We start from the raw sequence: 13,492 nt of genomic DNA, 5'->3' as shown, positions 1-13,492 counted from the left end.
CTTCACTTCTGCACCCCTGCAAAAACATCCATTCACTTGACCTCTACAGGTCTTTACCAAGGATCCACTTTGAGCCACCGAAGGGACCAGTATATGGAATTTAAAAAAGCATGGCTCATCCCTTCAGAGAGCTTAAGTCTAGGAAGGACAGTAAGCCACACACTCAGGGAACCCCCAAGAGCCTCTCCAGTGAGGAAGAGAGGCAGCAAAAGTAACTAAACTTGGCCCGACAGAAATAAGGGCCCCTGGCCAGGGCGCAAGCCTTCGGGGCACTGCCTCTGCCCACACGCCTGGGTTTCTGGCTCTCAGGACTGGGTGGGCTCTGGCGAGTCCTGGGGTCTCTGTTAGGCCAAGGAGAAGAGGGATGGAGAGCAGGAGACACAAGAGAGAACTGAGAAAAGGCCAAGAAGAGGGGCAACCCTGGGCCACCCAGCCCACCCTTCCCAGGGCAAGGTCGGCCTTGCCCTGCCCAGGCCTCTCTCCTGCTCTCCATGCGGGGACTGGGCTCTCAGCCCCGCAAACCTGACATAGTAACTGAGGCTGGAGGAGCCTTAGCAGGGCAGCCCTGAAGCCCAGGCCGCCCTCCTCCACACCCCTGCAGGGCTCTCTGGGAAACAGAGCAGCAAAGCAGCCCTGATGACTCCAGAAAGTGAGACAAGTCTACAGCCTCCCACTTATCGGGTGAGGAAGAAAGAGGTGGGGGCCGGGCGTTGCTTTAGATTAAAGTCGACTTAAGAGACATAAGAATCAAATTAACACGTGGACCTTGAGTAGATCCTAATTTAAAGAAACCAGCGATCAAGGCTAGACTGAGAACAATAGAGGGTATTGGACTATGGATTGGGCAGCGGACGCTATTAGGAAATTACTAACTGGTAATGATAACAGCACTGTGGTTACACAGAAACATAGCCTATTTCCTGTAAAATGAAGGATGTAGAGGTGAAAAAAACGCAATGCATGTAATCAACCATAAAATACTTCAGCAAAAAAGAAACAGCAAATATGGCAAAATGTAAACAATGATTAAGTCTAGGTGGTGGGTATATGGGTGTTCTAAATGGTTCTCTCTCTATTTTTTTTTTTGGCCGTACCACGTGGCACGCGGGATCTTAGTTCCCTGACCAAGGATCGAATCCGTGCCCCCTGCATTGGGAACGTGGAGTCTTAACCACTGGACCACCAGGGAAGTCCCTCTCTCTACTTTTATAAATTATATATATGCCTCCGGTTGGTGGTAAGGGGTCAAAGGCACAGCACAGGCCAGAGCTGGAAACACTCGGTGAAGTCCGTCTATCATCAGCAGCAGCATCTCTGAGACACAGACTTAATTCTCCCTCGCATGACCTCTATCACCCCCGTCACCCATTTCTAGACTCGGACCCTGGAGAGCCGGCTCTCCTGCAGTCTGGAAGAAGCGGGTGATGGCTGGCTGGCTGAGTGATATGCGAGAGCGATTTGTGAACCAAATATGCACAGGTGTCTGCCTCAAACACCTGCAGCTGCCCCTGGGCTAAGATTTATGTTCACTGTCTGTCCTGGCTCTGCCCACTTGCCAGCCAAACAAATATGTACCTTTACACACCACTGTGATCATTTTACTCCTCCACTCAATCCCCTGCAAGGAGTCCCTACTGTCTGTCTCCTCAGGTGGGAAGCCCTCTGCAGTGTGTCCTCCCCGCCCCCCAGCCGACACCCCAGGCGCACTGTGCTGTCAGTGCCCCGACCGCCCTGGTGTGAAGAGTCCTGCAGCTCCTGCTGGCTTACGGCCCCCACCCCCACCCCCAGCAAATCGCTTAGCCCCACTAAGCCAGGGGTCCTCCCTGCAGCAGGCTGGCTACAGGCACAGCTGCTGGGAACCATTGCCACTACTGGGCATGACCCGCGTGACGCACTTGGGGGAGCTCAGAGCTGACATTCAGAGGCCTGTGATGAACTTACTGGAGATTTGGGGTCTGCTCTCCTCCCCCCACTCCCAGGCCTCCTTCCCACCTCCCTCACAGCCCCCACTTCCAGGCAGGAGCCCCCCAGCTCCACATGGGGTGAAGTGTGGCGAGCAGGCCTCGGGGTAGACTGCAGGAGACGTGTGCTCAGGGGTAACTCAAACCCAGACACCTGCCCCTAAACTGACAGCAGAAAGCTCCTGTGACCCCACCCTAAAAACCAGCACAGCACCCCACGTCCAACCCAAGCCTCCACCCCACAGCCCCACTGGGCCAAGTCAGGGAGGGGAGGGGAAGGGAGGGGACGTGGGGTCAGGAACGTAGGGCAGGACATAGTGTGAGCAAGTGGCTACAGCAGGACTCTTTAAGGCCCAGGAGCTGCATGCAGCCTGGGTCCCTGGAGTCCCTCGGTGGGACCTTGGGGCTGATCCTGTCCTCAGGCAACCCACACACCACCCCTCTCTCTACTTCACCCCGCCACGCCCAACCTCGAGGGCAGAGGCTGGAATTACTCCCCACGCCCCTAGCACAACACTCTCAAAATCGTGATGTGAAATGGGCCAGAACCCCCGGGGCGCAGGGTCCCCATTTCCACCTCCTCCGCCACCAGAGAAATGTGCAGAGTTAGAGAGAGCCAGCAAGGTAAAAGATGTGCCTTGGGAATTCCCTTGTGGTCCAGAGGTAAGGACTCTGAGCTCTCACTGCTGAGGGCCCAGATTCAATCCGTGGTCAGGGAACGATCCCAAAAGCCACGCAGCCACGCGGTGCGGCAGGAAAAATAAATAAATAAATAAAGATGTACCTTCCTTTTGATCTCAGAATTCCACTTCTGGAAATCTATCCTGAGAGGATAACTGGACAAGTGTTTGGGCATGTATGGACTAAGATGTTCAGGGCAGATTGGAACAGCAAAAAATTTAGAGACCAGCTGAATGCCCAATACTAGAGTTGCTTAAATAAATGAAGGTACATCATACCAGGGGATGCTCTGTGGCCACAACAGTCGTAGGCTGGCACGCAAGGGAAAATACAGCTTAATGTATTCCCCCCAAAAAGACAGGATACAAAGCCAGATGTGCAATGTGATATTGTTTTGTAAATCTTTATTTGCGTGCATAAAAGGCTAGAAAGCCCATACAGAGGCTGTCAATATAATCACAGTGGTATTACAGATAATTTTTTATTTTAGTTTTTCAAGTTTTCTCCATGGAGCATTTATTATTTTTTAATCAGGAAAAAAATATGTATGGGAATTTCCTGGCTGTCCAGTGCTTAGGACTCGGAGCTCTCACTGCCGGGGCCTGGGTTCAATCCCTGGTCAGGGAACTAAGATCCCAAAAGCCATGGGGCGCGGCCAAAAAAATTTTTTCATTTAAAAAAGAAAAAGAGGGCTTCCCTGCTGGCGCAGTGGTTGAGAGTCCGCCTGCCGATGCAGGGGACACGGGTTCATGCCCCGGTCCAGGAATATCCCACATGCCGCGGAGCGGCTGGGCCCGTGAGCCATGGCATCTGAGCCTGCGCGTCCGGAGCCTGTGCTCCGCAAAGGGAGAGGCCACAACAGTGAGAGGCCCGCGTACCACAAAAAAAAAAAAAAAGAAAAAAGAAAGAAAGAAAAAAATACACATTTTCCAAAAAACATGAGTTGTATGGATTGGCCTAGTGGAGGCTGAGACCCTGCCTTGGGGCACAGGACAGGGCTAAGTCCAACATCTCATTCCAATGAAATCACAATTAAGTGAAAGCCAAGGGCAGGTCTGAAATCTGCCCGTGGAATGTCGTCTGTACGGGAGGGGCAGCACCCCCTCCTGGAATCACATGTGTCTCAGAGACTTAAAGCACAAAGGGCCCTTAAAGACCATCTCTCCCAGCTCTCCGCTGTACAGACTGGAACAGGCTGAACTCTGTCTTGGTTACCACTGATTCCCCAGTTACTAGAACAGTGCCTGGCACATAGTAGGTGCTCAGATGTTTGTTGAATGACTTAATGAAGTCTGATGAAGGCTAAGAGATGGGCTCTCTGGACCAAGGGACAGGCAAGACCCAACAGCTAGGCTTCCTCACAGCCTGTCAGCCTGAGAGGGCCCTGAGAAGGGACCCCCCCACCCCAGGTACACATTAGAAGCACTGGGGAGCTTTAAAATTCCAAACCTCAGACGCCCACCCCTAGAAATGTTACTACAGTTGGTCTGACATGGGACATGGGAGCTGGAATTTTTTTTTAAAGACCCACAGGGAGATTCTCAGGTGCAAACAGAGCACCTTAGAGGACAACCAGGCTGATAGAAACAGACTCTGAGAGGGAGGGCCTTGCTAAAATCACCCATCCAGTTAGTGACAAAGCAGGTCCTGACCCTGGGGACCTGGGACTTCCTCCACATTTACCTCCACGTTTTCTGGGTCCTGACCTCCAATGCCCACCCTCCTGGGGAAGCAGATCAGGCTGGAAGGTAGACACGGGATCCCAAGGTCACTTCTGACCCTACTCCCTGTGATCACCCAGCCCTGGGTGACACAGGTCCAGAGGCCCTGAGAGCCCCCAAATGGTGCTCCAAGGCCCAGCCATGTGCAGGCAGAGGCAATCTGACAAATCTTGGGAGCTCAACTGCAAGACCCAGTTCACCTGCACTCCCCAGCTTATCCCAGTGGTCTGGGGGCCATCCCTCTGGGCACTCAAAAGAGACCTTCTAGTAACTGGACATGAGACACTGAGGGGCCTACCCTGCACGCAGGGCTGGTTCCCCACAGCCACTGGCCGGGAGTCATAGTAAATCCTTCACCTGAAGTGGCCCTGACCCGCCACTGCAGCCCTGGCCTCTGCTGCCTCCCACCCGGAGTGAGGGATGAGGCAGTGTCCCCAGCCATGCTCTCCTCCCAAGAACAGGTGTGGGCCTGCTTTCCCTTCCCGGCTGAAGTCTCAACCTGCTCCAGGATCCACTCCCCAGACCCCTCCCATCCTCCCAACCCAGAGTTAATGTACAATCTCCACGGGGAGCTGTAATTATGCAGGCAGCTCTAACTGGCCTCCTCCACTTGGCTCCACAGAGCCTGGCTGGAATCTGAAGCTGCCCCAGACTCCCTCCTCCAACAATGCCCGCCCCCCTTTCCACCCCCCAGCTGAGCCAGTCCCACTGTCCAAGGCTGCCCCTGTCCTCATCAAATTCATTTTCTCCAGCCCTTACTGGGCACCTCTTGGGCACGGAGCATTGCGATCGCCTGGGAACTCAGTCAAATCAGCCTCCAGGGTTCGCAGACATGGGCACCAACAGCCAGGATAAAGGCAAAGGGGACCAGAGCTGAGGATGGAGGGAGAAAGATTCCGGTGAGGCTGGAGCAGAGAGAGAATCACATAGAGCAAAGCTTCTCTTTAAGGCTCCAAATCCCTTGGGGTTCAAAATGCAGATTCTGATTCAGTAGGACAGGCAGGGGTGTGAGATTCTGTATTTTCTAACAAGATTCTCAGTGATGCTGATGCTGCTGGACCAAGGACTACACTTTGAGTAGCGATGCCTTATGGTGTTTAGAAACCATTCCTTCACTGAGTGAAGTTCTGAGAAGGTGCCCAGCACAGTGCCTGAGGGCATGAATGGGGTAATTAATCACTCAATCCTGGCAAAGTGCCCAGTGTTAGAAGGCCCTACAGAGAAACCTTCAACTAATTGTAAAACAACACAATTAACACCAGAGAGGAATGTGTATAATGCAGTGCGAAGCACAGGGGAAAAGGGGTTAATTCTGCCGGGGTGGGGGAGGGAGGCTGGATCTCACAAAGGAGGCCACTTTGTACCAGGTCTGAGAGGGTGGGTCAGATTTACTCAGGTGGAGACTGGCTGAAGGGCAGGGGCAACAGGAGCAAAGGTAAAGAGACCGAGACAAGACCGCAAGAGCACACCAGACCGCAAGAGCGTGGGGAAGGTTCCAGGAATCCCAATCCAGGTGGTGCACCCGGAGTGTCACGGTCGTGAAGCGGGTGGTGAAAAAAAAAAAAAAATAGAAAGTTAAGTTGGGGCCAGCACATGCCAGTGCTAGAAGACCAGGCTGGGAGGGTGGGAGTGCCAGGAGGGTGGGCGTGTATCCGCGGGAAGTTGGGAGCTCCTGGAGATGTTTGCACTGGGAACCGGCCCCTGGAGTAGAATGGCTCTGGGCGGTCACCAGGCCCTGCCTCAGAATCAAACTGGATTGGAGGAAGCAGCTTCCTGGGGCAGGAAGGGCCAGGGTGGGAGGGAGCTGTGCTAGGAAGCAATAGAGGGAATCCCTAGTGAGGGGATGAGGCCTGTGTGGACGGCCTTGGTTCTGTTAGATCCTCACAGGTGCTAAAAAAGCCCCCACAGTGTGCTCAGCCCTGAGCCTGGCACTCAGAGCAACAGAGAAGATGGTCATTTCCCAAAAGCCCCCAGCACTGTTCAGACACCAGGAAGGGGGCCACCGTCTGCCCCTGCATCCCCCACGTCCCCACAGTCTCTGCTCCTTCCCTCAGCGCTATCAGACATGTTTACTATGTGCCGGGGATGCAGCTCACCCCATCCTCTGGTAAACTGAGCAAGACAAATCAGATGTAGCGGGGAGGGGATGCAGGGCTGGGGAGTCCACATGTGAATGGGGAGGGGAATGAGAAGGCCTGGAGGGTGCTGAGATAAGGAGCGCAGGTATTCTGGAATTCCAAGTCAGCATCCATTCCCCATTGGCTAAGCCAGACCTCCAACCCTCCGGATCTTTCCCACAGGACTAAAGCTAAACTCCCAACAAGACACCAAGGGAGCCAGGTGACTCCCACCTCCCCAGCTCAGGGAGAGCCAGCCCTGGGCTGAGAGTGCCAAGGCTGTCCTCCAAAGCCCCCAGGGAGGGGACACCTTGCAGCTGGTTGGCATCCAGATGAGGGTAGGGTCAGCAGAAGAGGGTGGGTTTACCCTAAAATAAAACGGCTGGGTGTGGTGGGGAAGATGAGACCATTTAACACAAGTCCCCAGACTGAAAATGTGACAAAGGTAACAAACAGGCCCTGCCCTGAGGCTGGAGAGGTGTAGAAATCACTCTTACCCCCCATCCCCACCGACTCACTCAACTCCTCTCTGAAGATAAAACCCATTCGCTCTAATTCTTGCCCTGTCCTATGCCAGCTTCAGGCCTGGCTCTCTCAAGGGACTTGAATTGATTCCTTGCTTATCCAGACCCTGGGGGGTGGCGGCCAGAATTAATTAATGCTGGTAAAGTGCTCCAGAGATCCTGGGACCAGGGACCCAGAGGCGCCAGATGAGCTGCTCAGGAAATTGACAAGGAGAGGCGGGGAGAAGGGGGCAACCGGCAGGAACCTGGGACGCCTGGAAGGGGAGGGCTGCGAAGACACTCCTAGTGATGGGGGCCGGGGGGGCGCAGGGCAGGAGAGAGCTAGGAGGAAAAGGTGCGACCCTTCAAAGGTGCGACAGGTCTGTTACTAGAGGACTCCGGGCTGGGCCTGCCCACCCCTCCACGGCTCCGCCCCATCCCAGAGCCGGTCACGTCCAGGCCCGGATGCCTTTCCCCAACTAACGCCCCAGCCACCCACCCCAGTCTCCCACCTGCCCCCGCACAGGGACCACCTGCAGAGGAAGTCTCGGCCTCCCCGCCCCTTCTGAAGAAGGGCGAGAACGCCAGGGTGGAGGCTTCGCGAAGGGGGGCGCCTCCTGACAACTCCGGCTGGGCGCCCGACTTTACCTGGGCAAACATTTCACTTCCTTTCTCTGAAAGAAGGAGGCGAGCCGTTCCTCCGCTCCTTAAAGCTGGGGACGTCCAGGTCCTCTGTCGGCGGGAGGCAGCAGGACGCACGCAACTAGCACCAGGGCCCACCGCGACCCCCCCGAACTCGGCTCACTCACCCCAGAGTGCTGATGAAGCCATTGACGGAGCCCTCGGCGTACAGGGAGACGATGTCCCCGATGTGGAGGAAGCTGGACATCTCGCTCATGGCTGCGGCCCTCCGGGGAGCCTGGGCGGTGGGGGCGCCCAGGGGCGCGCGGCCAGGCTAGGTGCAGAGGGCGGAGATGACCCGGGAGGCCGAGAGGGGCGCACCCCCACCTCGGAGCCGGGCGCTCGGCGCGGCCGGGGCGGGCTAGCAGCCCCCGGGGCGGAAGGCTGCGCGGCGCGGCCCGGGAGCCGGCGGTGGCGTCCGGGTGAGGAGGTGCCCGCGTCTCGGCTCACCCGCCGCCCGCCCGGCGGGGCCCGCGCGTACCTGCAGCGTAGCAGAGCAGGAAGTCTGGGGCCGCCACACACACATGTAAATCTCGCCCGGGAGGCGGAGAAGCTACACCCCGCCCCCACCCCGCACCCGGCCGCGTCCCGCCCGCCGGCACCCACGTGCGCCGGCCTTCCTCCCGCGCCCCTAGCGCGTCCCGGCCCCGTCTCCCGGACGCCGAGCCGGCCTCCTGCCCCCAGCAATTCCAAGGGGCCCCGGGGCCCCAGCGGGCTCCCGGCACAGGTTTTCAGTTCCGGCAAGTCCCCAGCCAGACTCGCGGAACCGCCATCCCCAGGAGGCCCAGCCGTAGTTGGGGCTCTCCGCCCTCGAGGTTCCCCGAACTATCTACTCCTCGGCCCTCGGGTCGCCGAGAGCCGTGCAGCAGCCCTCGGAAGGGGGAGTCCAACGACCCCGCGGGCGCTACCTTGAGCCGCGCGCGGAGGACGTGCCTCCGAGCTCCCAGGCCGCGGTCGCCCTGCGGCCACCGCGCCGTCTCCGCACCCAGCTGAGAGCCGTCTCGCGCGGAGAGGTGCGCTCATTCCTTCACAGCGCAAATCGGGATTCATTTTTCTCAACGTGTAAAGCTTTTTCATTGCACAACAGAAAGTGCTCGGGCTTGGAGGGGAAATGAAGCAATGGGGTGGGTTTTGTTTTTTTCTCTCCGCATTCCTGTGTACAAAGAGATCCAACTTCCGAATCAGTTCAGCCGTTCCCTCTCCAGGAGTTGGCTCCAAAACTCCCGGCTTCTTCTTTCTTTTCTTTTAAGGGGGGTTGGGGGGCAGGAGTGAAAACTACCTTCGCTAGTTAATTGCGCACCCGAGCGCCAACAAGGACAAGGCCAGTGCCGGCCCCCTGTGAGTGACCCGCTGCGGTGTCGCCGCTGAGCTCTTGCTCACGAAGTCCTGCCCCCAAACGCACGTCCCCAGCTCGCCTACTTTCTGTTCTGTTCCCGGGTGCTTGGGTGTTTGCTTCCTAGTCCTTTATTTTTGCTTCTGGAATAAAGTGCTCACTGCCACCCCCATTCGATCACGTTTACTCCCTTCCGACCCCCCACCCCACCCCACCCTGACTTCCTGGGAAGGGGGAGGCTTGTCCCTGGGAGAAAGGGAGGAGGGGATTGAGGACTGAAGCAGGAAGGAGAAAGACCCAGGGAGGGGTGAGGCAGCGAAGAGCAGAGAGACCGCTGCTGACACGAAGGGGGAGGGAGAGAAGAGCCCCTGGGCCTGTGGCTTTTTCACAAAGACCCCTAGAATGTGGGAGAGGAGGACATCTCCGGGATTGCTGAATTCAGTGTCTTACAGTCTTTTCACCAGGATCCACAGTAGCAAGTAAGTTTTACATCAGACCAGTCGGCACCTTCATCTATATATAAGCAAAACAATAGTTTCACAAAACAATACTTACCCTTATGACCTGTGATTGCACTCTGATATTTTCTGTTCTATTTGTGTTTTGGTTTGTTTTTTAATACTGATTGTGAACCACTAAATTGCTCTTTTAAATGTACCAAATGGGTTGCAAATTGCAGTTGGAAAACCTCACCCAGGCCACTCTGCCAAAAAGAGATGAGCAAAGCCCAGAGAAGGATGAACCAGACCTCTAGGTCATACAGCCGGTTCATGGCAACTGGAGCCAGAAGCCCAGCCCTTGACCCCCAGCTCCTGACTTCAGCCCAGTACTCTCTCCACTGCCTTACACTGCACTGGAACCTCAGCTGTCCATCCCTGGAGCCCAGCTGGGAAGGGCCAGCCACTGGAACAGCTTCACTTGCTCCCAGAAGTCAGGCCTCCACTGCATTTCCTGCGGACAGAAAGAAAATATATGCATTTGTTCCATAAGCATTTATCAAGGGCCTAGTATGTGCCGGCTTCTGCTGGGCACCAGGCTCTGATCAAGCCACCGGCCTCAGCCCAATTGACTTTCCCCTTCCCCAGACAGTGATGATGAAGAGAAATGTGCTGGAAACACTCCTCCAGTGGCTTCATTCTGCACACGTGACTTCTTTGCCCCAGCCATATCCAGGGGTCCATGTCCTTCCTCTCCTAAGATTCAAATGGATGGGGACTTCTCTGGTGGCGCAGTGGCTAAGAATCCGCCTGCCAATGCAGGAGACACGGGTTCGAGCCCTGGTCCGGGAAGATCCCACATGCCGCGGAGCAACTAAGCCCGTGCGCCACAACTACTGAGACTGAGCTCTGGAGCCCGTGAGCCACAACTACTGAGCCCCCATGCCACAACTACTGAAGCCCATGCACCTAGAGTCCATGCTCCGCAACAAGCCACCGCAATGAGAAGCCCGCACACCACAACAGAGTAGCCCCAGCTCACTGCAAGTAGAGAAAGCCCGCGCGCAGCAACGAAGACCCAATGTAGCCAAAAATAATAATTAAAAAAGATTCAAATGGATGGTTCCATAACTCCGCCAAGATCTTACAGCCAGGAAGTGGAGGTCAGGCCTATCTTGCCAAAAGCACATGCCGCTGGTTCTCCCTCCACCCCCAGATCGGGAGTACTCTGAGCCTCTGTCCCTCCACCAACCAGAAGGACTCAGAGGAGGGGAACACAACTGTCATCCAACTGAGAAACCCTGGTAGGGATGCCCCTAGGAGGTAGGCAGCCTCCTACCACACACACTGCTTCTGTGTATTCCTCTGAACCACGACATCCATGCTGTGTTCCCAGAGGAGCCACCCCTGGGCTCTAGACCCCTGGTCACCTGCCTCTGCAAAATCAATTCCACTGTAAGCGCTTTTATGTATCTGGGTTCTGAGTCAGAGTTTGTTTAAAGAAAGGTTCAGTTGGTCAAAATAATAATAATAAAATTTAAGAAACTGATGATACAGCTCCAGTGAGTTCACTGTCCTGCTCCCCTGCTTGAAACCTTCCTGCATTTCCTCATCACCTACAGAATCAAGCCTACAGGCCTTAGCTCAACACACCAGACCCTGTCTGTCCCCGCCCCTCCCCACTCTGGCACCCTTGGCAGACACAAAGGTCACTCCTCAAGAACCGTGCTGTGAACTGCACAGGCTTTGACTCTCATAGGCCTGGGTTAGAAGCCCAGCTCTGCCATTTTTCCAGAGGCAATTCTCTCAGCCTCCATTTCCATCTGTTAACAACAGAGGGAGGCCCGCATACCACAAAAAAAAAAAAATTAAAAAAAAAAAAAGAAGCCCAGCTCTGCCATTTTTCCAGAGGCAATTCTCTCAGCCTCCATTTCCATCTGTTAAAGTCCTCTGTTTGCTTGTCTGTTAAATGGGGAGAATATTGTACCAACATGTGGGGGAAGTGGGATAAAGCCATCAGCACAGCATCCCCCAGTTAAGAAGAACTGAGTAGGGCTTCCCTGGTGGCGCAGTGGTTGAGAGTCCGCCTGCCAATGCAGGGGACACGGGTTCGTGCCCCGGTCCGGGAAGATCCCACATGCCGCGGAGCGGCTGGGCCCGTGAGCCATGGCCGCTGAGCCTGCGCGTCCGGAGCCTGTGCTCCGCAACGGGAGAGGCCGCAACAGTGAGAGGCCCGCGTACCACCAAAAAAAAAAAAAAGAAGAACTGAGTATGTTCAACCTCATTTCCCTAGGACCACGTCCAGTCCCACCTCTGTAGCCGGGCTCCTGGGGTTCCCTCCACCACCACCCTCTTTGTATTCCCATGGTCAGAATAAAGTCTCCCTCCCTGATGTCCAGGAGCAGCAATCTTTTAAGTCTTATTATGAAATATTTTTAGAAATACTATTAAATTTAAAATAATATATCAAAAATATAGTGAGCACCCTGTACCTTTCTTCCAACTTTGTCAGATCTTAATATTTGGCAAAATTTGGTTGCAGTATATATATTTTTAAACTAAACCTTAAAAATTCAGTTAAAAAGTAAAAAAAAATTCAGTTGAAGTTCCTTATGGATGCCTCCCAACTACACTTTCCTCCAGGAAGAACCACTGTCCCGATTTATGCTTGTACCAGGTACAGATGTATCCATAAACAATGTACCCTATCACTCTTCAGGTTTTTAACCTTTTATATAAATAGTATCACCCTATGTGTATCCTTTGGTACTTGGAACAGAGGTGTGACAGTCCACTTCCTGACCACATCACAATTTGTTTATCTATTTGGTCGGTGACCATGAAAGCCCTATCTAGGTTTTGGCTATTACAACTATGTTGCAGTGAACATTCTTATCTCCTTGTGCAAACACGTGAGTGTCTCTAGGGCAGAGCGTTTCAAACTACGGACTCAGATATATTCGTGGGTCATGAAATCAAGTGAGTGGGTAAAGATCAGCACTTTTTTAAATTAATTAATTAATTAATTTGGGGCTGCATTGGGTCTTTTTTTTTTTTTTGGCTGCGTTCTTTATTGCTGCGCCCAGGCTTTCTCTAGTTGCGGTGAGCGGGGGCTACTCTTCGTTTCGGTGCACAAGCTTCTCATTGTGGTGGCTTCTCTTGTTGCAGAGCATGGGTTCTAGGCACGCGGGCTTCAGTAGTTGTGGCACGGGGGCTCAGTAGTTGTGGTTCACGGGCTCCAGAGCGCAGGCTCAGTAGTTGTGGCGCACGGGCTTAGTTGCTCCGCGGCATGTGGGATCTTCCCTGACCAGGGCTCGAACCCGTGTCCCCTGCATTGGCAGACAGATTCTTAACCACTGTGCCACCAGGGAAGCCCCAAGAGCAGCATTTTTTTAAACTCAAAATTGATTAGAGGGACTTCCCTGGCAGTCCAGTGGTTTTTCCCTGTGTGCAAAAAAAAAAAAAAACTGATTAGAAAATAATGTGCATCACATGTCACTGGAGTCACCATTAGGGTGAAAGGTGTGTGTGGCACATTCTGGATTACAGTTCATGCTTATTGAGGATACCTGTCCAAAGTTTGAAAAACTCTACTCCAGAGTGAGAACTTAGAAAGCGGTCTTGCTGGGTCACAGGGAAGGTGCATGGTCAACTTCCTAGGAATCGCCAAATTATGCTCCAAAGTGGCCTTTCTAAGTCACCCGCTCACCGGCCACTAGAAGTATGCCCACTGAGCCATGCCCTCACCAACACTTGCTCTTGTCAGGCTTTTTAGCCTGGAATATCTTTGTACCCCCAGTATCAGAGAACATATCATGAGCCATCTTGAATTGTAATGATCTCTCTCCTTTTTGGCCTCCCCCTCTAGACCATGAATTCCTGGATGGAGGAGGCTGTGTCCATTTCACTTTGTGTCTCCAGACCAGGCTGGACATATCATAAGTGCTCACTAAATCTGAGTGTAATTGAACTGTCAAGGAGCAGGAAGATGGGGAAAGTATATAAATTATACCAGGGGATAAAGGGAGACTGTGGGAACCCCAGCTCGGGGTATCGGA

At 54.1% G+C, this 13,492-nt stretch overlaps 1 protein-coding gene across 3 annotated transcripts in view; it reads right to left on the bottom strand.

Annotated features, from left to right (window-relative positions):
- Positions 1-8,099, bottom strand: part of ITPR3 (inositol 1,4,5-trisphosphate receptor type 3) — a 71,537-nt gene extending 63,438 nt beyond the window's left edge. For all 3 annotated transcript variants that reach the window (XR_008615807.1, XR_008615808.1, XM_007128850.4), the window contains exon 1: positions 7,793-8,099. Coding sequence is in view for 1 of the 3 variants with exons in the window: in XM_007128850.4 (XP_007128912.2) it covers positions 7,793-7,881 (89 nt within the window). In the remaining 2 variants the exon portion in view is untranslated. The remainder of the gene's footprint in view (positions 1-7,792) is intronic.
- Positions 8,100-13,492: the final 5,393 nt, after the last annotated feature.

The sequence above is a fragment of the Physeter macrocephalus genome, chromosome 18 (genome assembly GCF_002837175.3).
Source record: "Physeter macrocephalus isolate SW-GA chromosome 18, ASM283717v5, whole genome shotgun sequence".
Lineage (NCBI taxonomy): Eukaryota > Metazoa > Chordata > Mammalia > Artiodactyla > Physeteridae > Physeter > Physeter macrocephalus.
Note: the sequence above shows the minus strand (reverse complement) of the source record. Positions and strands in the feature narration are given on the sequence as shown.